Below are 27,263 nucleotides of genomic sequence, written 5' to 3'. Positions count from 1 at the left end.
CATGAGCCTTCTTAGAAATAAGAATCTTTGTTCATTTTTAAAGCGTGCATGTTGTTGTAGAGAAAATTATATTAAAAGTTAATCAAAGTTTGTCATCCTTTATCAGTGTAAGTTTGTTTTCCTGTTAATATTTTATATGAAAATATAAGTAAATCTGTATGATTGCTTTCCTTCATGATTCACAGTGTACAATAAAAAGAGATCTAATTGTCTTTAAAATTCTATATCCTAAGGGGAGAGAGATTCAGCTGCCTGTGTGTATCAGTTTTTATTTTTCATTTTTATTATTGTCAAAATCAATATGATATTTGGAAACTGGCCAATTGATTCTAGATATCTGAGGGACTAAAATTTGTAGAGCCATATAAGTCAGTCTTGTGGCTTGTAAACACTTCTCCCAGTTTTGGAGGCTGGGAAGTCAAGGTCAAGGTTTAGCATATGATGAGATCTACTCCCTTGTTCATAGATGGCTGTCTTCTTACTGTGTCCTCATATGGTGGAAGGGACAAGAGAGCTGGGGTTTCTTGTACAAGGGCACTAATCCCATTCACATGGGCATCACCGTTCTGAGCGAATCACCTCCTAAAGGCCTCACTACCCTGTAGCATCATCGCATTAAGGGTTAAGACTTCAACATACACATTTCAGAGGTACACAAACATTCAGAATTTAGCAAGCACTTAAAACAATCTGTGACCTGTCTGAGCTTTGTTGTATGGGTTATTGAATGTTGGCTGATGGAGGCATTTTAAAGAAAGTTTAAAAAATCAGTGAGTTTTTGCAACAGGAAAAACAATGAGGAAAGAGGAAATGGGCTATTTTTAGTCTTCATATGGGTAGGGTGCAATGTATTTACCTATAAATATGTCTAAAATGAAGTTGAAAGTAATGGATGTGGTTGCATACACGTTTTTTGGAGACCAGTTTACAGGAAAATGTTGAAACCAGGCAAGTGACTGTAAACTTAGGTACTTTCCAATTCTGCCTTATTCTGAAATAAACTATTGTCTTTTCTGTATGTTTGATGTTCAGTGAATATGGCTGGAATCATTTAATGTAATAGTTTTATTAAATACCCCAAATTTTAATAGTTAACCATCGTTGGTTAACAAGAACAAAAAGGAAACAAAACCCAGCACTCTATGCAGTACAGACCAGTGTTGTAGAACATTCTTACTGTTTGTTCTAGGAAGACATATAACTCCGAGAAGACTTAACACAGATTAGTAAGATGAGGTTAGACCTGAGAAGTCCTATTTCCAATTACGTTAAAACCTTGAAAAAAAATTGTATGAAAGAACAAGGTTAGTATTGGGTTTTTCATGTTCATCTTTATTAATTTTTAATTTTTTAATGTGTATTTATTTTTTAATGTGTATTTGTTTGCACACGAGCAGGAGACAGACACAGAATCCCTGAGCTGTCAGCACAGAGCCCAACACGGGGCTCAAACCCACAAACCATGAGATCATGACCTGAGGTGAAGTCGGATGCTTAATCGACCGAGCCCCCCAGGCGCCTCTCAGCTTTATTCATTTCATCCTGAGGGCATACACAAGGTGTTCTGCGTCAAGTTTTGTTTTATCTCCATCCCCAAAGCTCTAATTCTTACATCTTGACCCTGCAGTGATGGCCAAGTCCATTGTCCTGTGCTTGTAGCTGCACACCACGGATGAAAGAGGAGGAAATAGGACTTTCCCCCTCAATTTATTAAGTGGGTTGTGGCAGGTTCCTTCCCCCTCTTGCAAGAGTCTCTGTGGAAATTTGATGACCCTGAATCCTAAGCCCCACCCCACTGGTATGTCAGTAAAATCTCTCCGGGAGCCTCTGTCTCGGCTTTTATGACTTAAAGATGTCTCCAAGTCCTGGGGCTTCAACTCTTTTGACATGTAATACCTAGCGAAATGAAACTTTAGTCTCCATTTAGCCAGAGATCTAGTCCATGATATAGCGACTTGACCCTCTTGAAAAGACACACAGAAGTTTTATTATTCTTTTGAATCAGAACAGTTAGATAAATGTTGGCAGATCTAATTCTCATGGTGTGTGAAAAGAAGAATATAACTGTAGGATGAAAGTAAACATTCCCTTCTTTACATTATATATATTTTAGAGACTCAGGAGGCTAGGGCTTTTTGTTAGAGCACTGATAAATCCAAGGAAGCTTAATTTTTCCACACCGGGAAGAAATTCTACCAGGTCATGTGAATGTTTTATGTAAAGCAAACGATGGCAATGTATGTAGAGTGAGGTAGGCTTTCTGGATGAATTCTGAAAAAATGTAAATGGTAGAGAAGAGAAATAAGATACTCATGATGTAATTAAAAACTTTTACTTTGGGGAATTCTCTCCCTCTGTCTAGTAACTGACTTGTATAGTATTTCAAACTTGTCTGGAAGCCTCCTGTTCCTAGAAATGGGTCAATAGGATATTTGGAAAATGTGTCTGAACTGATTCCGGCTCTAAAGGGAATGCCCAATCCTCTTCCTCGTCTGTTTAAATTTGTTGAAGTTGTGGACTTGTGTGAGGGCACAATAATGTAAAAGTTTGTATATATGTAGAAAGTAATATATAAAGATGGGGTCGTGATGTTAGGGTTTTTGAACTGGGACTTTTTCCAACCAATAATCTTCTTTAATCTCTATTTTTTAAAGCAGGATAAATATTGACTGATAGTGTGACTAAGTTGCTGAATTATGTAGAGTTACTCTTAAACATACCATATAGAAACCAAGAGCGTAAGACATCCTATTGGCGTAGTTTTTCAAGGATAACCAAAAGTAGTCTTAATTAGTTGACTTACTTGGAACTCTTTCTTTCAGCTTTTTGCCTGAATTCATCAGTGGAGACTTTGATTCTATTAGGCCTGAAGTTAAAGAATATTATGCTGTGAAGGTAAACTATAAACTCTTTTTATATTTAAGATCTCTTATGATTGCTTTTCCTGTGTTCTTTCTGATGTCCTTGACGTATGCATAGGGGTTTACAAACTGGTTATTAAAAAAAAAAATTATAGCAATTGTAATGCACATTTAAATAGAAATTTAGAAATGACAAGTGGAAACCCAGTCTTAGAAATTCTGTCACCATCAGATGATTGTGAATGCTTAGTCCTTTAAGCATATATATTTTAAATGAGTTTATCGTTTATGTAGGCTCATTTAATAATAGGCTCATTTAGGGGCGCCTGGGTGGCGCAGTCGGTTAAGCGTCCGACTTCAGCCAGGTCACGATCTCGCGGTCCGTGAGTTCGAGCCCCGCGTCGGGCTCTGGGCTGATGGCTCAGAGCCTGGAGCCTGTTTCCGATTCTGTGTCTCCCTCTCTCTCTGCCCCTCCCCCGTTCATGCTCTGTCTCTCTCTGTCCCAAAAATAAATAAACGTTGAAAAAAAAATTAAAAAAAAAAAAATAGGCTCATTTAATACTCTTGCCTACAACCTCATTAGTTAATAATATTTTTCACAAATCGTTTTTAATTTCCTTTAATGAGTCCACTGTATTTAATTTAACCAATTCCCAATTTATTTATATTTAAGTTTGGAGTCCACTATATTTAATTTAACCAATTCCCAATTTATATATATTTAAGTTTTATCCATTTTTTTTGCATTGTAACCTAATAAAAACATCCTTGCAAACTGAATTTTCATAAAAATGCATAATTACATGTCCCAGAATTTGAGAACCATAGTTTTTTTCTGTAATATTTAGTTTTCTTGAAACTATTATTACTCTGTTCTGAATGAAACTATTCATTACAGCTTGAAATTAATAATGACATACAGCTTATTAACGTGTTTATGTTATCATTCCTATTGTGCAAATATTCCAGAGATCCTTGTCCCTTATAAATGATCTAATTGAAAGAAGACACGTAGGAGTGTATTGCGGTAATTGATCATTTGAACTTTCGCTGGTTTTAGAGGACAACGCAGAGTTTTTAAAAGAAAAATTATAGCCTCAGCAATTCTTGCCGCACACCGTCATCTGTGTTATTCTGAACTTGAGTTAGCAAGTCATACGTGTTTGTAAAAAAACAGCAGTTACCAACACAAAAATTTAAATTCTTTATGAGGCTTGGGGACGACGGATGAGATCAATTCAGAAAGAAGGGAGGAAACCTTTCATAGGAAGGAAAGAAATAAAGAGGGAGGGAGGGAAGGAAAGAAGGGGAAAAAGAAAACACTTGATTGCAGATGGGGACACAAAGGTCGCCAGGTTATAATGCATTCGCCGTGGTGATAGGGAATTTCTGGGGCCTGCTGCTAATGCGGGTCTATGCTTGTTCCCTCTGCCCACCAGCTGATCAGACTCTCTATCAGCAAATGAAGACTGTTCCCAAGTCAGCGTTTGATATTCATGCTCAATTACTTTAACATTGGCATCTTTCTGTTCGTTCCAGTGTCACTTCTCATTAACTCCATACCTCACCCTCGTTGGGATGGACAGCCCTCAGCCTTGCTTACAATGCAGAGTGTTATAAATTCATAGACGTTAATCATATTTTTGGACGCAGAAGAAACAGCAGGAGAGGCAGGGACAAACAGACTTAGAAACACGTTGAAGATCTGGCCAGATGTGACTTTCCTCCTCCTCTCTGAAATGCTGCTGGCTTGCAACAGCTGGAAATGTCCATCTGATGATTCCTATCCAGGATGGGGGAAGTAACAGGAAATACGGGGAAGCCAGCCTCTTAATTTCTTACTGCAGTCAATCATAAAGGAAAGTTTTGACTTATTACTATTTGATGAATTTCTCTTATATTTCCTACTTCATTTTTTTAACTTCAAAGCTAATTTATATGTGTTAAGATATCATTTTTAAAGTAAGCATAGCTCATTTTCTAATTCCTTCATTGCGTAGTTAACAAACTGGTTTAGTACAATCCAGTTTTTTCAAGTATATATGGGAACTCACTTCTGATCTGTTCCCAGAGGGTACCAGTGATGTCTTTTATGTAGCTAATGTGCCCTGTACAACACATGGTGAGTGTTTAGCTACAGTGTTAATAATGATGCTAATGGCAACAAGTTAATGCAGCGTCTCACGATTCATATAAGCCATTATCTCCAATTTAAGCAGTATTGAAGCTGCTCTTTTACAAACAAAAGAAGGTTATCTCTGCTTTCAAATACACTCCTCCCACCCCACCTGATCTGGGTTTTCAGTGCAGCTGAAACTGGGGCTCTAGTAAAGAAAGTAAAAAAAGAAATTTAGAACGCTAAAGGTTTGTTAAAATTTTAAAGTGCGTTTTGTAGCCAACATTTACTCACACAATTTTCCCCCAGTAGATATGTCTTTGACTTATCGAAAAACCCAGCGTTACATGATTATATAAAACTTGAAATTGGTCTGCCTGCTTTATTTCCGAGAACCTAAAATATAAAGTATTTGATTTGTCAGCTTTTAAATAACCTATCCCACATCTTGCCGTCTTTATCAGTTGTCTGTTGTGGAATAAATTATCCTAACATTTAGCAGTTAAGAACAGCAAACTGTTTTTATCTCCCATACTTCCTCCAGGTGAGGAATATAATGTGGAAGTCAGTTAACTTGGTGCTTCTGGCTCAAGGTTTCTCATGAGCTGGGTTTTTCAGTCATCTCAAGGCTCCACTGGGGCTAGAGTTCTCTTTTAAGATTACTCATGTGGTTGTGGACTGGTCTCATGGGCTATTATTTGTCACTGGTTCTTGATTGGAGGCGTCAGTTCTTTGCCGCTGGGCTGCTCACACCATGGCAAGGAGAAGGGAAGGACATACAAGACAGCCAGCCCAGGACAGAAGTAGCTATCTTTTTTATGACCGAACTTGAGCAGTGATTCACCATCTTACCATCTCTTCTGCCAGGTGCCGTTAGTCACACAGACCACCTCTGGTACAATGTGGGATCAGGTTCCACAAGGTTGTCAACACCGGATGGCAGGGATCCTTGGTAGCCATCTTGGAGGCTGATTACCGCACCATCTTACTGACTTTGTTCTGGCAAAGCCTGAGTGTTAGGCAGTGGCAAAGTTGTTTTCGTGATGTCATAATACATTCTTGGTCTTTATATATAAGAAGAAGAAGCCTTAGCCTTTTAGAATTCGCTGTTTGATTCTCTACATGCATAACCTGCTTCAAGCAAAGTTACATTCAACAACCAAAACACTAGTCTTTATGTTCATAGCCCTTAATTATTTATTCCTTTGGGATTTAGACAAGTTGGGGGCAAGCTCTGGTCCATCACTTAATTCCATATGGCCCATAGGAATGCATAGGGTAGGCCTATCTTAATTTATTCCATACAACTTTCCTTTTCAGATAGAGCTATAAAATCTTTGTGTTTCTCTGTGTTGGCTCAGTTCTTCCTTGCATGGTTCATGAATATTAGCTCAGAATGAGGAATGTCACTTACAGATTTTCCCCTTGATATTTTTATGTTTATTTATTACTTTCTGACTCAGTCAGTGTGCCTTGACTGAAGGCTAGAATCACCTATTTCAACCTTCTTAATTATCCAGTCAGTCATGCCCACATTTATTTCAGTTTCTTGAGAACTTTTGAAGAAGCCGTTATCTCCTGTAACTCCCTAGACGCTTTGATTGACGTATAGTCTATGGTGTCTTCACTAGATATAGGAAGGGGGGTTTTTAAGGATGCTTCCTTCGTATCAGGAGATTAAAGAACTGGTTGCTGTATTTTAAATGCCTTAAAAAGCCAAAGAATAACAAGGTTTTTGCAGATACGTAGGTGTGTAGGAGAGAAGTAAATATATGGTAAATATAATGATAAAATTGCACAATAATTAGGGGTGCCTAAATTATTAGGCTCAGTCGCTTAAGCATCTGACTTCGGCTCAGGTCATGATCTCGCGGTTCGTGTGTTCGAGCCCCGCATCAAGTTCTGTGCTGACAGCTCAGAGCCTGGAGCCTGCTTCAAATTCTGTCTCCCTGTCTATGTCTCTGTCTCTGTCTCTGTCTCTCTCTCTGCCCCTCTCCTACTCACACGCTCGCTCTCTCTCAAAAATAAACATTAAAAAAATTTAAATACAATAAAAAATTAAGCGATGTTATGTAGCTCAGTTTCCTGATGAAAAAACAGGCCCATAAAGTTTAAATGACTCAAAAGAAAATGGTAGAGCTAGTCAGAGGCAGCTCTTGGGTCAATATCCATGTTTTCTATAAAAAACTGGGACTCAGCTAATACTACTGGTTTTCAACACACTGTATCTTTGGCCCGTTGGGCAAGTTGGTTGCACAAGGTATTTAGTATCCATGGGAATGAATGCCAGTGTCACCGTCAAAGTGGTAACAGTCAGTGTGTTCACATTTCTATCTTGTCACTCACTCCTACCCTCAACTCTGAGGTGGCAGTAGTTGGGCCAGACCAAGAATGACCAAACAAACTGATCAATTGTTAAGTTACATAAAAGCCCCTAAGAGGCCCTAGGATTGAGCCAAGAGAGAACATTGAAGAACCAAATCAATTTGGTAATAGAAAATTAGCAAGGGCATGGGTAGCCTCTAAGTCTATGAATGTCTTCCTTTGTGCTACAAATGAGTATTTTGGCATTCCAGAAAGTGTTGCTATAAACAGAAGACCATGTTTCAGACCATGTGGTGAAAATGACTCTAGTTGTAGTCAGGAATAGGACTCTAGATTCAAGTTCTGGTTTTATCTTGTCTGTTAATCCTTGCAAGTCCCGGAATAACACAATATGGTATCAAACCGTGATCAGAAATACACAACATCGTGTGGGTCTACTGGTAAAACCACAGTAGAACTTGATTGAAAAGATACAATGAACCCTGGTGTATATGATGAAATGAGACTAACAGGAAGGTTGAGTTGATGCTAAAACACCAATTTGCTATTACAGACATAACAAGATTATTCTAGGCTACCAGGCTATTATTCTAGACTATTCTGAATGTACCGGAACTGTAAATTTAGGAGCAGAGATAGAGATCCAGACATATGGTCTCTTTGGCTTTCATTATATCTTCCTCAGAACTGAGGAAAGTTTATTTTTTCAGCAAATAAATGAATTATTGAAGAATGTCTTGTATTAAATCAATTTTTTAAGGTTTACTAATTTATTTTCAGAGAGATAGAGACAGCACAGGTAGGGAAGGGGGCAGAGAGAGTGAGAGTGAGAGGGAGAGAGAGAATCCCAAGCAGGCTCTATGCCACCAGCACAGAGACCGACATGGGGCTCGAACCCACAAGCTGTGAGATCATGACCTGAGCCAAAGCCAGATGCCTAACTGACTGAACCACCCAGGTGCCCCTAAATCAGTGTTTTTGATGTTTTCCCACAGTCCTCTAACACCAGCATGGCCATATCCAAAGTTTTGAAGTCTACTCTTGAAAGACAAGGGTAGTATGTATAAACTTTTTAAACCTGTGCTCCTTTTGATAAATATATAAGAAATGTTACATATAATAGAAAATTGCTTAGCATTTTATATCTCATCTTAATGGCTGTTACCTCAAATGTTTCTGTTATATTTGGGGGGACCAGGAATTTGGGTTTGAATATAACTTTTTCCAGTCAGAATAATAAGAAATTGACTTCTCATTGACCTTTGAATAGAATGTCTGATTTTTCATAAGTAGACTACCAATGTTAAGCAAGAAATGCTAGTGTATTAATCCCAATTTAAAGATGAGGACATTGATTCTCAAGTAGTTGGGATGGCAGATAAAGGTAAGTGTAGAACTCAGAGAAGTCGGCTGACTACCACTTAGTCTTGGCCATTAGTAGCGTGCGGTTTTAGTTTTTAGATGTTTACAAATAATAAAGTCATTATATTTTCTTGAACTAGCTATGCAAATTATGTTTTGAGTTGTTCACTTACACATATGGAAGTCTTCCTAAGGCAAGTGAAATTAAGTCAGCCCTGACTTTCTCATACACTTGTAATAATGAACAAATAATGTTATACACGTGGCAGTATTCTAAAAGTGCTAAAGAAGTATTTTGATATAAGGCTGTAGTATTTCGTTTTACTTTCTAGAGCTTTTTTTTTAGTAACTATTCTCAGTAATACTGCCTTTCAAAAGATACCAATCCATTTATTTCTGTAAGTGTACAATTTATGAACCTAGATTTAATCTATCAGAATAAAAATTATTGAAGATATCCTTTTCAGTTTGATAATTGCTTGGGTCCAGGTCTATTGAAATGTCACGGAATCTCCACAGATGTTTTTAATCTCCAGTTACAAACATCTTTATTGGGGCGCCTGGATGGTTGAGTTGGTTAAGTGTCCAACTCTTGATTTCAGCTCATGTCATGATCTCACAGTTTGTGAGTTTGAGCCCTGAGTCAGGATCTTCACAGCGTGGACCCTGCTTGGAATTTTCACTCTGCTGTCTCTGCCCCTCCCCTGCGTGTGCGCTCTCTCTCCCCGCCCCACCCTTTCTCTCTCTCTCTCTTTCTCTCAAAATAAATAAACATTAAGAAAACAAAATAAAACAACCACATCTTTATTGATCTACGAAATTTCATAAATTTCACTATTTTCTCCTTGGAGCTGTATCTCTTTCCCACTTCTGCCCAGCCACGTGCCAACAACTTTTAGATGTGGTGAAATCAATTTAGAGATGGCAAACTGGACTGTTAGAAATTGTAAGCTGTTAGCAAGTTTGACTATTATGCCAGACAGAGGAAACTGTATAAATATATAAAGCTCAACTCCATTGACTGGTATATTTCTTTAAAAAAATAAAACAGGGGCGCCTGGGTGGCTCAGTCGGTTAAACGTCCGACTTCGACTCAGGTCACGATCTCGTGGTCCATGAGTTTGAGCCCCGCGTCGGGCTCTGGGCTGATGGCTCAGAGCCTGGAGCCTGCTTCAGATTCTGTGTCTCCCTCTCTCTCTGCCCCTCCCCCATTCATGCTCTGTCTCTCTCTGTCTCAAAAATAAATAAACTTTAAAAAAAAATTTTAAAATAAAAAATAAAACAAAAACCCTGAGTACAGTAAATTCTTAGGCTCCCCTTGAAGACTAACGAACATATGTTGAGGTAGAAAGGCTTTGTTAAGGGAACCATAGGCAGTTTCCATTGACAACTGAGTGACAGGTTCTTCACTTCATATTCTTAAAACCAGTGAGCTCATCCTGATTAGCATCTCACCGAGGGAACGATGAGACAGGCAGGGGACATTAAGTGAAACTGTCTCCAATCTACTTTATTTCTTTATGCTTTCCTCAATCATAGTCCCTTCAAATTGACGTTATTATAAATTGGCGACATTTTTCAAAGCCTGTTTTGTTTGGATTTGTTTAACATATTTAAGGCATTTATAACTGTTTAAAGAAGTCCTAAGTGCCTCACAAATGACCTCACCCTGCCTGCCCGCCCGTCCTTTACCTTTCTGTGTTCTCCAGGGCCTCTGGACTCGGTCTCCCTCCATTCCTTCATGTGGTTCATGGGACGCCCCTGCTCCATCCCTTTCCCCTTCTGGGCTCCTTGCCCATGATATCTGTTGGGATTCCCTCCTTTGTACTTGTCTTGCTGAGCTTGATGTAAATAATTTTGTCATAATTTTCCTCCTCAATCTCTGTTAGTATGTGATCTTCTGCAAACTGATGTCTGGGGGTGACTAATCCTGGTTCCCCGAGTAGGTGGTAGGCTCTCATTACAGTTGATATGAAGCAGTTATCCTGCTTTTAGAAGAGTACGTGGGGCGCCTGGGTGGCTCAGTCGGTTGGGCGCCCGACTTCGGCTCAGGTCATGATCTCGTGGTTTGTGAGTTCGAGCCCTGCATCACGCTCTGTGCTGACAGCTCGGAGCGTGGAGCCTGCTTCGGATTCTGTGTCTCCCCCTTTCTCTGCCCCTCCCATGCTCTTGCTCTGTCTCTCTATGTCTCTCTATAATTTATAAACATTAAAAAATTTTAGAAGACCGCAACCTCTAGCACCACACAGCACTTAATACGAAAAAGATTGCCTTGATCAAATGGATTTGTGAAATTTGACATTCTGTGTGCCCCTTTTGGAAATTCACCATGGGCAATATCATTTTAAGGAAGTCTGCCAAAAATCTTAATTTTGTTTGCCTTCCTGTTTCTCAAATGAGTTTGACCACAGAACACTTACCCTTGACCTACCAACACCTAGTGCACGTTGGCTTCCAGCGAGACTAAAGTGTATTTGGCCGTTTATAATCTTGTTTCACGTTTTCTCTACTTTTAAAAGTTGATGGGAAAAAATAATCAACCTGACTTTCAAAATAATAGTAAATGCCACCAATGATTTTAAAGTGCTTCCAATGCGCCAAACATTTTATAGGTACTTGCAATTATAAATGCATTTATCTTTGCAGCAAACTTTATCAGGTCGGGACTCTTGGACACACTTTACAGATGACAGAAGCACAAAGAGATGATGCAACTTGCCCAAACATAAGCAGCTAAGAAATGGTTGAAGTGGGGTCTAACAGACATTCTGGCCCCAGAATCCAGTTTTCTAACCACTATGCCATAACGCTCTAGTTGAAAGGGAGTTTTCTCAAAGCAAAGTGAGGTCATGTTCTGAGGAAGTTCTCTCTGTGGCATTTAATTTTCCTTTCTTGGTTCTACTTCGTTCTATGTAATTGAGCAACAGTACCCAACTAGGCTACCTTCAGGCTGCCTGTCCTGCCCCCCTGTGTCCTTGCTTTTTGGGGCTACTTGACAGAGCCCCGGTGCGGCTCATTCTTTCTTTAGCATGTACAGAGTGGTTGTGAAGTAACAGCACCCAGGCCAAGAGCAGATCTCTGGGTCTAGGTGCGTACAGGAATGTGATAAAATAGAAGCTTATCCAAACATCCTAACTGAGGAAGTGTCTCTCTAGCGCTTTGTTTTGGGGGTTTCCACGACCACCCCCCAAGTTGGGTGATTCACTAGGAGAACTGACTCACAGTACTTGTCGTGTAGTCCTACTCATGGCTGTGATTTTTTGATTGAAGCATAGTTGACATGTAATGTTATATTAATTCCCGGTGTACAACATAGTGATTGGACAATTGTATCATCAGGCGGAGATCACCATGATAAGTATAGTTACCATCTGTCACCATACAAAGTTATGATCGTATTATTGACTATCTTCCCTGTGCTGTAGTTTTCAGCCCCATGATTGATTTATTTCAATACCGGATACGTTTGTGGCTCTAATCCCCTTCACCTGTTCTGCCCATCTCCCTACCCTGTCGCCTCTGGCAACTACCAGTTTCTTCTCTGTATTGATGATTCTTTTTCTGGTTTTGTTCATTTGTTTTATAGATTCCACCTATAAGTGAAATCATGTGATACTTGTCTTTGACTTATTTCACTTGGCGTGATCCCCTCAATGTCCATCCGTGTTGTTGCAAATGGCAAGATTCCATTTGTTTTTATGGCTGAGTAACATTCTCTTGTATAAATATGCCACGTTTCTTTACCCATGCCTCCATCCGTGAACACTTATGTTGCCTCCATAACCTTGGCTGTGGTGAATAAAGTAGCAATTAACATAGGGGTGTTTCTCTCTTTTCAAATTAGTGTTTTTGTTTTCTTTGGGTGCATACCTAGAAGTGGAATTACTGGAGTACATAGTAATTCTATTTCTAATTATTTGAGGAGCTTCCATACTATTTTCCACAGAGGCTGCACCAATTTATATTCCCACTAACGGTGCAGGAGGGTTCCCTTTTCTCCACACCCTCACCAATGCTTGTTTTTCTTTTCTTTTCTTTTTTTTTTTTGATGGTAGTCATGGCTGTGATTTATTAAAGTGAAACGATACAAAGTAGAATAAGCAAAGGGAAAAGGGGGACATGGGGACAAGGTCTAGAGAAAGCTAGTCACTAGTTCAAGAGTTCTTTCCCAGTGGAGTCACACAAGATGTGCTTAATCAAATTGTGACCATACGTGTGAGGTATTGTCACCAGGGAAGCTCAAGGCCCCAAATTTTACTGGGGCACCAATATAGGGCACCTACACCCTCTGCACAGCATGTGTCAACATTCCAGACTCCCAGGAAGAAAACAAGCAGGAGCTCAGCATAAACCACATTGAATAAGCAGGTTAGGTCCAGTGAGCCACTGCTAGCTTTAAAAAAAATTTTTTTTTCTTTTAAGTATAGGGAACTATTTACCATTCAAGTTCTCAGATGTGAGCCAAGGGCCAACCTTGCGGGCAAACTTTTTTAGGATGACAGTCTGAAGCCTGCTATATTAACACTTTAGGGCACTCTCTTCCAAAAGAACTCTGGCTCTGCCTTTAGGAAGAAAGCCATCACTTAAGACCCTATGCTGTTCTAAAAAAACTTTTGCCTTCCGTTAATGGAACTAGTGACTTTGTTGTTTGTAACGCTATAGTTTTTATTCAATGCCATGTTGAAAGGAAAGGTTATTTTATAACAAACACCCAGGGCAGTGAAGATTGCACTAGATTAGAATGTCTCTTTATGTTTGGGATTGAATGGAGAATTGAGACAAGGTTAAATTGCATTTATTCTTTTCTTTTGTGCATGATCTAGAAAACCAGAAGGAGAACACTAAATTATATCAGGCAACCTGTTACTTAGGATTTTTAAGAGTGTAACTGTGTGACATTCTTGCTGAAGAAATCATTACTCATACGCTGTCATTTGAGGATAAAAAAAATCGTTCTTAGTTGAAAAGTGAAAAATGTTTTTAGAAGGTTGGTAAATAAAATGGAAGGAGCAATCTACCAGAGTATGCTTTGTACAAAAGGAAAGTGGGAAATGGTTATTTTGTGATTACATTTCTACAGAGTAGAAGACAATTTTAATACCTATATCAAGGAGCATAGATCATTTAGATTCTGAGTGGCTTTATCTAGAGAACAAGTTTGGGCTAATTTTACAACTGTATTTTTGATAATCCAGAGTATATGTCATTTTGCCCTCTGCCTGCCATGCTGTTAATCTGGCAGGCAGTTTCTTATTACAGAATTCTGGTCAGTTCAGTTTAATGACCGATTATGGAAACTCATTATTAATACTTTAACATACTCAATTTTTAGAATACTCTTGAATATATATGCCCAAAATATTTCCAACTGTGTATCAGGCTTGCATACAACAAGAGAGGCAACTTCAGCAGTAAATAGGGGATAATAAAATATGTGGGAACCAGAATTTTAAGAGTCAGTAAAACTCTTATCATTGCTGATTTACAGAAAAATCCACATCAGTAGTCTAATACGATGGGATAGTAAGTTATTTCACGTTTTCAGAGCCAACTTGAAAGATAATCTCTGATGTAGCTTCTTGCCTCCTTTCCTAGTCGGTGTTGATGGACACCTATCTCCCCTTCCAGAAATGTCCGTTTCTTTCATACTGTCCTTCATCCCTTCATTCCTTGACCTAATGAACCACCTCCAGCCTCATTCCTGCTTCACACGCCAGGATTTTCCTTTCTTTTCCTTGCTCTCCCATGGGTGTCCTCTTAAGGAAAATGACTTCTCTTTGCTATTAAGAAGCAAGTACAACAATTAAATTAATTCACAGTAAGAAATTGGTGATGAATTATCTTTCCTACTATTATATTTAAAATTTTTAAAAATCCTTATGTATTTTTGAGAACGAGAGAGAGCATGAGCAGGGGAGGAACGCAGAGAGAAGGATACACAGAATCCGAAGCAGGCTCCAGGCTCTGAGCTGTCAGCACAGAGCCCGACGCGGGGCTCGATCCCATGAGCTGTGAGATCACGATCTGGGCTGAAGTTGGACGCTCAACCGACTGAGCCACCCAGGCGCCCCTTCTACTTTTACATTTAAATTTTTTTTTTTTCAACGTTTATTTATTTTTGGGACAGAGAGAGACAGAGCATGAACGGGGGAGGGGCAGAGAGAGAGGGAGACACAGAATCGGAAACAGGCTCCAGGCTCTGAGCCATCAGCCCAGAGCCTGACGCGGGGCTCGAACTCCCGGACCGTGAGATCGTGACCTGGCTGAAGTCGGACGCTTAACCGACTGCGCCACCCAGGCGCCCCTACTTTTACATTTTAAAAGAAGAAACTCTTTGCCCTCCTATACTCCTAGTGGGAATATGTATTTTTATGTCCTTCCTAGAAACGAAAGCACTCTGGCAGTGTGTATATCAAAGATCACGAAAATTTTTCTTAGATTTTTCCCAGTGATTTCATTTTCTAGTATCTAATTCTAAGATAATAAACTGAAATAAACACTTATATACAAAGATATTGATCATAAGGGTAAGTTTAATAGCTGAAGAAAAAGCGAATTGTGAATATAATGATAAGCATAGTGATGATATTATATGTTAGGAAAACAGAACAAAGGAGAGAGAGATCGCTAAGCATTCACTGCCCATTCTCAGATGTCTGAGGCCTCCGAGATATCTAAGCCTTGGGCTAACTATGGAAGTAGCTTGGAGTCAGGCGGGAGTCATGTCTGCTAAGAGTTAAAGCATTTCCAGGTATTTAAAACTGGAGAAAACCAACAAAATCAAGGTTCAGAATAAATTATAAAGCAATTTTTCTGCTTAAAGCTGCCAAAATACCCAAGGTTTAAATAAGCAGGGTAGAGGGGCGCCTGGGTGGCGCAGTCGGTTAAGCGTCCGACTTCAGCCAGGTCACGATCTCGCGGTCCGTGAGTTCGAGCCTGGAGCCTGTTTCCGATTCTGTGTCTCCCTCTCTCTCTGCCCCTCCCCCGTTCATGCTCTGTCTCTCTCTGTCCCAAAAATAAAAATAAACGTTGAAAAAATAAATAAATAAATAAATAAATAAGCAGGGTAGAGTACAAAGCATGGTTAAGAGTACAGGCCTCTTAACTCTGCCTGGGTGGCTCAATCAGTTGAGCGTCCAACTCTTGATTTTGGTTCAGGTCATGATCGCAGGGTCTTGGGATTGAGCCCCATGTTGGGCTCCTTAATGAGTGTGGAGCCTGCATAAGATTCTCTCTCTCTCTCTCTCTCTCTCTCTCTCTCTGCCTCTGCCTCTGTCTCTGTCTCTCTTCCTCCCTCTCCCTCCCTCCCTCTGCCCCTGTCCCCTGCTCTTGCTTGCTTGCTCTCTCTCTCCCAAATAGAAATTAAAAAAGAAAGAAAAAAAAGGTATGGGCTTCAGATCACATACAATGTCCTCAACACTTGTGTGACCTTGGGCAAGGTATTTAATCCCTCTAAACTTCAATCTGAATATATTAAATGTGATCATTGCGTTTACCTTATAAAGGGTATTGTGGGGATTCAAGACAGTAATTCACGTAAAGTGACTAAATATCTCCCATAACAATGTATTTTGTTTTGTTATTTAATGAGGAAGACAATTATCAGCAGGTGGCAATGTTAACATTCTAATTTTAAGACACTTTTCGGGGCACCTGGGTGGCTCAGTCGGTTATGCACCTGACTTCGGCTCAGGTCATGATCTCACAGTCTGTGAGTTTGAGCCCCGCGTCAGGCTCTGTGCTGACAGCTCAGAGCCTGGAGCCTGCTTCAGAGTCTGTGTCTCTCTCTCTCCTTGCCCCTCCCCTGCTCATGCTATGTCTCTCTCTCTCTCTGTCTCTCAAAAATAAATAAAAAACATTTTAAAAAATTAAAAAAAAGGACACTTTTAAAATAATCTGATTTTTCGAAAAATTGGGTTGTATTTTGTTAGGAAAATTCTTAGTTTCTTGAAAAGCATCTTAGATTTTATAGCTACCTACACATCGCATTTAATTATGCTAGATGAGAGGCTATACGCAAGCCACTCCAAATAAATTTTCAGAATTGGTTTGCATGGCACCTTTGAGGAAATAACACTTCTGAATTCTTAACCTTATACACTCAGCCTATAAAGTTACAGTAGAAGTCTCAGAGCCCCGTAAAATCTCTTCAGGGTAATTTGTGCAAGTCCTTTCTTGTCCTGGGTGGATGGATGGGCATCGAATGACTTCACCGAAAATGAGTAAGCTAATAGCAGATTGGGGAATGCCTTCACCAGACTTAACTCCTTGCTTCTTGTTTTAATGAGGCCAAGTCTCTCTGTGGATATAGTGTATGAAATGAGTTGATATGTTCTTATGATTTTTTCCCCAAAGGATCTGTTTTCTTTTCCATTAAAGAGTTTTAGAGGAGTCAGCATAGTATCACCTGAAAGGTGTTAAATGTAAAATGTAAAAACTCATTAACTTACATTAGTTAAATTATTGGCAAACAGTAAATTAAGTAATCAGGAATGACAGTCGCACGGCTTCCGCATCGGTCTTTTGCCGTTAGGTTGATTATTGATACTCATTGCCTTGTAATAATTTCTTTGAGTTGTCAGTAAATTAAAAAATAGTTCAGTAAGCATCCCACACAAAGTTCTTTGGAGAATATTTACAATATGGTGCTTCCTCTAGTAATCTTTGATGTGCGGTGATCTGACTGCAGCATCTGATGTTTCTAGAGATTCTTGTGAAATGCTGAGGTGGCCCCTTGGGGTGTTCATCACTGTGCCTGGGGCCTCATGTGCATGGAACATGGACCCTCAGCCGCAGTTTTGGTGTGCACATTACTTCCATTACAGATGAGGAAAAGGGAGTTCAGATAGATTTGATAAAGGGCTGAATCTTTTTCCTTATATGAAATTCCTTGCGCGAGTAGAGAGTTTCGTTGTAGTCACAAAAACTAATTGTGGTCCTGGAACTGAGATTAGGTGGCAAACTTCAGCCCATAGGCGGATCTGGCCCACTGTCTGTTTTTGTATTGCTCACAAGCTAAGAAGTGTTCTGACATTTTTAAATGGTTGGGGGAAAAAAGAAATCTAAAGAAGAATAGTATTTTATGGCATGTGAAGATTATATGAAATTCAAATTTGAAATTTCAGTTCTGTTGGAATGCAAATCTTATTTATTTATTTATGTATTATCTGTAGATCTTTCATGATCCAAAAGCAGGGTGGGTGGTTGGGACACAGGCCCTGTGGCCTGCACAGCCAGAAGGAGTTTCTGTCTGCCCCTTTCCAGAAAACTTTCCTGATCCCTGGTCTACACTGATCATTTATCTCAGGACTTTATAAGTGACTTCATTCATCACTGAGTGCTTACCACTTGCCATGCACTGTGGGTAGGTTCTTGTACGGGGATCCGAGAGTGAACAAAAGTTACGACAGACACCTTCATGAGGCTCACAGCCTGAAGGAAGAGTTGGGTTAATATTTTAATAGTAATAAGGTGGACATACTGTGTTTATGTAGCAACATTACTTGGTCATTTGAATAAAATATTTTAATACTCATAGGCTATTTATAAAATAATGAAATGGGTTAATGTAATAATACAGTTATTTGGTTAATGTAAGCAGTTAGCACAACCCTTATTGTTTAAACCTTTTTTCTTTAAAAATGTAAGTATACCACGCTCAACATAAACCTATCTCTTTTAGATGATTTGTGATTTTATTGTGATGAGGCTCATGCATTACATATATTGCATACATTTTTGTGTTTGCTATGACTGTAGATGTTGGCAGTGTTAGAAACTGAAGTGAGCTATTGTCATTCTAGGACATGTTCTGCAAACTGTTCATTGCCAAATTTTTATTGAGTCCCTGATATCAGTTTGATTCCTTGTCATTTGTCTTTCTCTTAAGAAATAAATTACAACTCATTGTAAAACATTTTGGGGGGGGGTGGGGTGCCTGGATGGCTCAGTCTGTGAAACATCCGACTTCAGTTCAGGTCATGATCTCACAGTTCATGAGTTCAAGCCCCACGTTGGGCTCTGTGCTGAGGGCATACAGCCTGCTTCAGACCCTGTGTCTCCCACTCTCTGCCCCTTCTCCTCATGCTCTCACATTCTCTCTCAAAAATAAATAAACATTAGGAAAAAAAATATTCTGAGTTCCTTATGCAGTACTTTCGTAGTGCTTCATTTGTTAGCCTTAATGTACAATTGGTAATTCTCTTCCCTCATTGGATGTTAACTATGTTAATGTTATTGTGGGATTTTAGTTTCCTTAATTGCATATGAAGCACTAGCATATGTCACCTCTTTAAGAATCTGTGTCAGTCATGTCCTAAAACAAAAGTGTTCCATGATTTTCTTAGGGCAGCTGTGGAATGATACCCGAAAAAATAATTGGCAATGTTGCTTTTCTGTATTATGCTTATTGTCTAAGGCTGATCCACATTTGTATTTTAGAGAAGCAGTCCATTAGTGCCATGAGGAGAGAGACGGTGTTAATCCGTCCATCGTTATTCTGTCCATCAAATTTCTGTCGACTGCTTGAAATGCACCTGTACTGTCCCTGCGACTGACACGCAGGTGCCGATGGCTGCTCAAGGAGGCTTGAGTCTTCCCTCCCTGAGCGGACATCCAGAATTCCCAAAGTAGTAGGCAAAGATTGGCCAGACGAGAATTTGTGTGTGCGTGCGTGCGTGTGTGTGCGTGTGTGTGTGTGTGTGTGTGTGTGTGTGTGAGATGTGTTCCGCTTGGGTTCCTTTGCTCCGTGAGCTCATTCCCTCATGTGTAAAGTTCTGCTTTTGTTTACTTAAGTAGGTTTGCTTGTTTGTCTTCATTCTCCTCAAGTCTGCTAAATCAGCATGTTGGCAAGCGGCCTAATTTACCTTATTTGTAACTTCTCTACATCTTTCTGCACCTTCCAGTTTTGTTTTCCTGAACCTTAGGGCACCTGTCATTTTAATATGAATTCATGATATTTGCTTGATATTGTGAATTCTTTCATTTTCTTAGTACATGTTTTCTATTACAATATGATTCTCAACATTGTAGTTTGGGGATGTTCATTATACCTCTATGGAGCAGAAGCTAATATAATCGGCAGTTTTCTGAGTAGGTATCTCATTCCAGTGTATTGCACTTGACTATTTTCTTTTATATTTTTATTTTCTAAATTAAAAAAAAATTATTTATTGTTTATTTTACATCCAGGTTAGTTAGCATATGGTGCAACAAGGATTTCAAGAGTAGATTCCTTAATGCCTCTTAAGCATTTATCCCATCCCCCCTCCCACAACCCATCCAGCAACCCTATTTTGTTCTCTGTATGTAAGAGTCTTTTGTGTTTTGTCCCTCTCCCTACTTTTATATTATTTTTGCTTCCCTTCCCTAATGTTCATCTATTTTGTATCTTAAAGTGAAGTCATATGATATTTGTCTTTCTCTGACTAATTTCACTTAGCATAATACCCTCCAGTTCCATCCACGTAGTTGCAAATGGCACAATTTCATTCTTTTTGATTGACACTTGGCTCTGTTTTAGAGTGTAGTTTTAGTCCAAAAGCAGAATGGGATCTCAAATGCCTACACTATCCCCACTACCCAACAAAAAGAAAGGAGAAATCTAGGGATGAATAGAAGACGGACTTTCTTGCAAGCAATCACTGGCTAGTGGTGAAGTGTGTGGCTAGGAGTTTCTGGTATGGAAAGAGGAAGAAAAGGAGCCTCCCCTTACCTGGCTGTCTTTCTCACACTCAGACACACACAGATTTATAATTTACATGTTTACTGATTATGATATTCATGTTTTTATTTAGCACTGGCCCTTTAGTATCTGGTAGAGCCCTACTTCTTCCATACACAGAACAGTTTAATAAAACAGCATGCATAGAGTAACACTCTAAAAAGTAGTCGACTGGACCCCCTGGTCATTTATTTATAATTAAATTTACATGCGTCTTTTTCTGGTTTTGGTTTATGGGATGAGAAAGACCTGATGAGGAAGTCTGTGGTAAGTAAATTCAACACACTGGAACAGAATTCTTAAACTCGTTCAAACTTAGTTCTCCTCGCTTTTCCTTTTGTGTTTGGTTAGGGTTTAGAAGGAAGGGGCGACATTGTGCTTTCTCATCTTCAGAAGACTGTTTTTGGGTTAGAACAGAATTAGAGTAGCCTTGATATTTACACATACTGAAATTCGTGACATCAATTCAAATCTTTTCCTTTTGAATTCTAATATAAAACAAAATTAACAGTGTAGTATTAAAAAATAATAATCCACTTAAAAACGTGTGTCCACCAGTGGAGCTTATTATTAGAATTGAGTTATTTTTTCAATTTTCTTTTTATGTTTATTTTTGAGAGAGAGAGCAAGTGGAGCATGAGCAGGGGAGGGGCAGAGAGAAGAGGGAGACAGAGAATCCAAAGCAGGCTCCAGGCTCTGAGCTGTCAGCATAGAGCCCGGCATGGGGCTCCAATGCGGGGCTCGAACCCATGAACTGTGAGATCATGACCTGAGCTGAAGTCAGATGCCTAACCAACTGAATCATCCAGGTGCCACTAGAATTGAGTTATTTAAATTTCTATTTGTATAATGACAAAAACTTCATAAGAAAAGCACATAGACTGAGATTGGAGCCACCTGCTGGCTTATAAAACAATAATATGGATCCTAAAAAATATATTCTAAGCAACTAAGAAAAATCAGAGTCAGTAATGGTTAAAACAAATGTTTCCACTCAAACATTGATATGTTAAAGCTGTTCTTAAAACGTTTATTAGTTTATGCTTTGGAAATTTTCCGTATATTTTCAAGTCAGGTATACCTTCATCTATTAGGAACCTAATACTAGAAACCATCTATTTGGTTTCTAATAGTGATATACTTTCTTATTTGGCCAGATTTCCTAGCTTTTATATCTCCTAGGTCCTTGGATTACTGTGAGTTTTTATTTTGTTTTTTAAACATCAAATCCAGTAAAATTCTTCACAGTACCCAGTGCTTCTGACTCTAGTAAATTGAGCCTTACTCTATACATAAATAATTATAAATAAACATTAATATAAAATAGTTGAACCTCACTTGATACCTAATAGCATTTCTGCATTTTTCCTATTCTGCAGAATTTTGCTGATTATTTCTTTGGTTTTATATGTCTCCTCTTCTAGACTTTCTTGTGTTATCATGAGACCCAGAAAACAGTAAAAACTTCTTTAGTTGGCCAAAGGCCTGGTGTTGCACTTTGGCTAGTGCTCCGTTTTGCAGGTGTCCTTCTAGGTGTCCTGAGCTTCCCTGTGAGGGCTGTTGAAGCTGTTTCCGCTTCCAGTGAATTTGTTGCCCATCTGTGATGAGATTAGAATCATTTAAACTTAGGAAGATTCCAGGAAGCTACGGATGGCTGATCAACACCTCAGAGTTTCTGGAAGTTCTTGGTTTAGATACAGTCTGAATTTTTCAGTTCCGGTAATCTGTCTCCGTGTCCTGACTTACACTTTTCTGTGTGTCCGTCTTAAATTGATGAGATAAAGTCAGGTATTATTCAAGCCTTGCTCCTTTTTCAGAGGTAGCTTTTTTCATGATGCCATTCTTGTGGAATCAACTCTGGAGATGTTATTATAACCTTTTTGTGTCTGATATCTAGGCATTTGCTCCCACTTGAGAGTAAAGAATCAGGATTTCTAGATGTGACATTGTTGTACCCTGCTGTCCAGTGATTAGCAAGTCCACTTAAATCTCTTGTTTTTAGGGGCACCTGGGTGGCTCAGTCGGTTAAGCGTCTGACTTCAGCTCAGGTCATGATCTCATGGTCTGTGAGTTCAAGCCCTGCGTCGGGCTCTGTGTTGACAGCTCAGAGCCTGGGGGCTCATTCAGATACTGTCTCTCCCTCTCTCTCTCTCTCTGCCCCTCCCCCACTCATGCTCTGTCTCTGTCTCAAAAATAAACCTTAAAAAAAACCACCTTTATTAAACCTTAAAATCTCTTGTTTTTATTTCCTTAATCTACAAAATATTATAGTGGGACTAGATTCTTTCTTGGGTTCTCATTCACGATTATTTTTCCTATGGATCTGGGTTGATTCCGTGAAGATAGCTGTGAAGGTAAACAGGTCTATTAATTGTTTCTTGTATTATTGTTACTTCTGTTTGCCTTTTTCATTGTGTTTCCTTTTGCTGATGTGATTGTATTATCAGCACTAAAAAGAGCATAGATGATTTCCCATTGTTAAAATTCTGTATTTGGCAGTAAGATCCCATGCTGTTACACGCCCCCTGCCCCCCTTTGCCAGCTTACATTTTTATTCCTCAGGAATATTAGTGAAACATTTATCAAACCCTAACCATGTAGCAGACTGGTGCCACTCATGGTCATGAATGCAACATAATTCCTGTCCTCAAGGAACTTTCAGTATAGTGACAGTTTGGTTGGGTGACAATCTAATCTCAGCACTGCTAACATCCCCGTAGGTTCTGGCATATTCCTATATCTTTTTTCTAGGAGCATTAGCTTAAGACGAGTCAACTTCTTTATGCCCTTGCTTGGTGATGATAGTAAATTTCAGTGTTCTTTTAGGGTCAGAAAAGTACATGTAGACGATTTTATAAAGATGATATATACATCTTTTAGGGTATAACATATTTCTAAATTATGAGAAATTAATTTTTTCATTGGTTGCTACCTTGTAGGACAGTAGTCATAAATGAACGAAGCCCAGGCTGAACTTGACACATTTAGAGAGACCTTGAAGTTTGAGAAGAACCTTTAAATCTACTGAGAACAGTTCTTAGAATAATTTAGGAGGCAGTATGGTGTTTTGTATCCTTGAAAACTCTTTGAATGGCAACTTTATATACTGGATTATATTTAACTTCCCCTTACTCAGCTGTTTGTGAGAGACCACGGATTGTTACGTTCCTGAATTAAGAAGTCTCCAGTCCCACCACGCGCTGGTTTTATACACCTTTGCCTCTGTAAGACATTGGAGGAGAAAGTGTCATTTCAGAAATATTGTTTCTCTAGCCATCAAAGTTCACGAGTGCCAACCAGCTGGCACTTTTGTGACTTCATATATATAAATATATTCCTAGTTTTTCACTAGGTATCTGGTGTAGAAGAGGCAAAGACCTTATAAATTCACTTCATTATGTCCAAAAAATAATCCAAGAGACATATTTATGCAGGTGTAGCTCTCCATGCTTCTTTTTACATTGGGTGAGGAAGATCCAGTAAAGTAATTTTATACAACAATAGACTTGATTTTACTTGAAATGTAGTTTTATCATTAGCTCAATATTAATATTAGTTTTCCCATTCATGTAAGTGAACTTGGGAGGTCTGCTTAAAAAAATGCAGACTTTTTTTTTCTTTTTTTTTTTTTTAGAGATAGTTTCATTTTAATTTCAGGTAATTTTACTGTGAATATATTTTATAATACTTATACTAGAGCCCTTATGTTAGTCTCAAATGTCATCACAGCAGTGATCCTTAAAGACCAGTAATGTAGTATAAAGCTGCACTTTTGTTGAGTAAAATGATTATCATAATCAGACCATTATTGTGATATTCTAACACCATTTCTGAGATGTCTTGTTATGTGAGATAAAAAAAGATGGTGACAATGATACTAATGATCGGGGTATATAATACAGGCATAACTGGCTGTGTCTATTGATACCTTATCTTTTATGGTTTTTGATCCTGTTCATAATAAGGCTGCCTTCTTTACGTGTTCTTACCTTTTCTCTCTCTTTAAACACATAGGGATGTGAAATTATATCAACGCCTGACCAAGACCATACTGACTTCACCAAGTGCCTTGAACTGCTCCAAAAAAAGATAGAGGAAAAAGACCTACAGGTAAGATGCACACCTTTTTGGTGGTTAGGAGTCTTGGTACCAAGGATGTGAAAATCCCGCTTAAACTTTTCACTCATCGGAAGTGATCGGTTACTTTTCTGTCAGTCTTTTAGATTCCCTGTCAGATTTTTCCCATATACTGAATAAATCTGTACTTAGCTGCCAAAGTATTGATTTGGTCACTTAAATCAGAGGTCACAGATGCAGATGCTTTATCATGGGAAAGTCACAGAAGGGGGAGGTGGACTTTGTATAAAGCAGCTGAAACTGGCTGCTCATTTTTGGCCCAAAATAAGTCACCACTTTTCATCTCTTGTTCATTGTTGCCATGCACGCCTACGTGTGTTCAAATATTGTGGGGGCAAAACAGGCAAACAAGTACGGCCTGTATTTGGCCCAGGAGGCATCATTACAAACTCTCATCTGTAAATAAAATGTTATCAACTCTTCTTTTTGAAATCAGTGAAGAGTCCGCTGCTTTGCATTTGTGGACTCTTTTTTAAGTCCGGTTTAGTGAAGGTCAACAAAATTAAATGTGAAGCACTGAATGACAGTTGACCATTCTCTTACTGGCAGGGGCAGGAAAGTAAACTGAGGCACATGATGTGTATGTAGTGTTAGACTAAGAAAACTAGCGGGATGCCTGGGTGGCTCAGTCGGTTGAACGTCTGACTTCGGCTCAGGTTATGATCTCATGGTTCATTGGTTTGGGCCCCGTGTTGGGCTCTGTGCTCATGGCTCAGAACCTGGAGCCTGCTTCGGATTCTGTGTGTGTCTCCCTCTCTGACCCTCCCCCACTCACGCTCTGTTTCTCTCTCTCTCAAAAATAAATAAACATTAAACTAGGAAAACTAGCAAAACTTGCTTGTACATTCAAGGCAGCCCTGAGAAGAACTTCCTCTGTCACAGAAGGTTATCAGAGATTTCTTTTAGCATATATTTACCTAGGTGACATAGTAGATCTTTTCTCTTTTTGAAGACAAGCCTTGTTAATTGTCATAATTGATGAGAAGCACATTGTGCAAAGTGAACAAAAGTAATTGAGTGAACATTTCCCATCTCTGTTGTAGCTTGAACGATACCAAATATGTTGTGCTATTTCTGGCAATAAATTGTTATAATTGAATATTTGCTTAATGAAAACAGAACACAGCCCATTGAGAGCTCCAAAGAAGCCCATTGCTTCATCCGGACATAACTGAATTTGAGTTTCTTAGAAAAAAAAAAATTGTAAGTTCTTCACAACTTGTGTTTCAGTTTTCCCAGCATCAACACTGAAATTAAATTATGTGTGTCAAATTGATCGTACCTGTAATATAGTGCTCGGTCGTTAAGTCTGAAAATAAATAATCATATCTCAAACTCATCAACAGTGAAATTCAGAGAGAGCTTCAAGCTGGGGAAAGAGGGTAATCAGCTGTATGTGATCCACAAAACAGATCTAGTAAAGTCTAGGTGGGCCCAGTGGGAGGGCGGAAGCAGGAGGACCTGTTGGAGGCATCCATGTTGGGTGGAAAGGACCAGACCCTCCCAGTCCCACTGTGCTTAGTCATGGGCTGGAAGCTCTTAGGGACCGCTGTACCTTGATGGCACTTGCTACTGCATCCTGAAGGAGTTGCCTCTGGGCCATGACAGCCAGCTGCCCCCTCCCAGGCCTAGCGAGTTCTTTCCGGGAGAAAAAGGAGCAGTGAGCTTCCACGGATGCCTCTGGGTCCTGGCATGATTTAGGCCCAGTGCATTGTCCAGCTTATCTTGCACTACTTTTTCTGTTTGTTCCTAAAATATGGCCTGTTCCGTCTTCTCTGCCTTGAGCGATTTTTGCGTATGTTGCCTTTTCTGCCTAGAATTTTTATTTCAGTGTTCATTTATTTTTGAGAGAGAGACAGAGCATGAGCAGGGGAAGAGCAGAGAGAGAGGGAGGAGCAGAATCCAAAGCAGGCTCTAGGCTCTGAGCTGTCAGCACAGAGCCCAACTCAGGGCTCGAACCCATGAACCACAAGATCGTGACCTGAGCCGAAATCAGACACCCATCTGACTGAGCCATCCAGGCGCCCCTCTGCCTAGAACTTTTTACACATGTTTTGAATATTTTTCAAAATTTTCCTTCTCTTGGTCTATATCACGACGGCAGAACAGGGGATGTCCTGAAAGAGGACTCCTCTTCCCCCTCCCTCCAGGTTGGGGTCTGCCACTCTACGTTTCTGTTCCCCCTTGGTTCTCCTTTGAGACACTCTGAGCACTTCTAATAATTTTGTTGGTTATTTCTAATTGTCGGCTCGAAGCCTTTCTTCCCAGCTTCACTGTATGACCCACAAAGTTGGGACAGATCTATCTTGCTCACGACTGAACAGCAGGACCTTGAGTGTTAGAAGTGGCCTATGAATGTTGAGCCTGTGGGAACGCACAGGAGGGTCGAGCACAACACAGAAAGGGGAAGGGCTTTTTAGAGAAGGCTGGGGCATCATAAACAAGTGGGGGGTGGGTGGCAGAGGGAGAAGAGCGTTCAAGGACAGATACCTCGTCGTGGGGAGGATAGATAGTGCTTCAGCAAACCAATGGCAGGGAGTTTAAAGCGTTTTCAGATGGACAGTGAGCGTGATGGGTTTGGTGTTTTAAAAAGCATAATTGAATAAACCAAAGGCTCCATTACTCACAATGAAAACCTTGTGGTTGTATTAATATAACCTTCAGGTTATAGTAAATCTGACAAAATGGGGTATCTGTGAGCTTCCACCTGTCTTTACATTTAACCTCAAAGTACATCATT

At 39.5% G+C, this 27,263-nt stretch overlaps 1 protein-coding gene and 1 long non-coding RNA gene across 13 annotated transcripts in view; one reads left to right on the top strand and one right to left on the bottom strand.

Annotated features, from left to right (window-relative positions):
- Positions 1 to 27,263, top strand: part of TPK1 (thiamin pyrophosphokinase 1) — a 359,845-nt gene that overhangs the window by 171,087 nt on the left and 161,495 nt on the right. For all 12 annotated transcript variants that reach the window (XM_045496023.1, XM_045496016.1, XM_045496020.1 and 9 more), the window contains 2 exons: positions 2,823 to 2,895; positions 24,401 to 24,496. In XM_045496023.1, the coding sequence (XP_045351979.1) occupies positions 2,823 to 2,895; positions 24,401 to 24,496 (169 nt within the window). The remainder of the gene's footprint in view (positions 1 to 2,822; positions 2,896 to 24,400; positions 24,497 to 27,263) is intronic.
- LOC123607052 lies at positions 4,564 to 6,782 on the bottom strand. The gene is made up of 3 exons (XR_006716624.1): positions 5,830 to 6,782; positions 5,272 to 5,373; positions 4,564 to 4,644 (listed from the first exon to the last, which is right to left on the bottom strand). It is a non-coding gene; the product is annotated as an uncharacterized LOC123607052 (long non-coding RNA).

The sequence above is a fragment of the Leopardus geoffroyi genome, chromosome A2 (genome assembly GCF_018350155.1).
Source record: "Leopardus geoffroyi isolate Oge1 chromosome A2, O.geoffroyi_Oge1_pat1.0, whole genome shotgun sequence".
In the NCBI taxonomy this organism is placed as follows: Eukaryota; Metazoa; Chordata; class Mammalia; order Carnivora; family Felidae; genus Leopardus; species Leopardus geoffroyi.
Note: the sequence above shows the minus strand (reverse complement) of the source record. Positions and strands in the feature narration are given on the sequence as shown.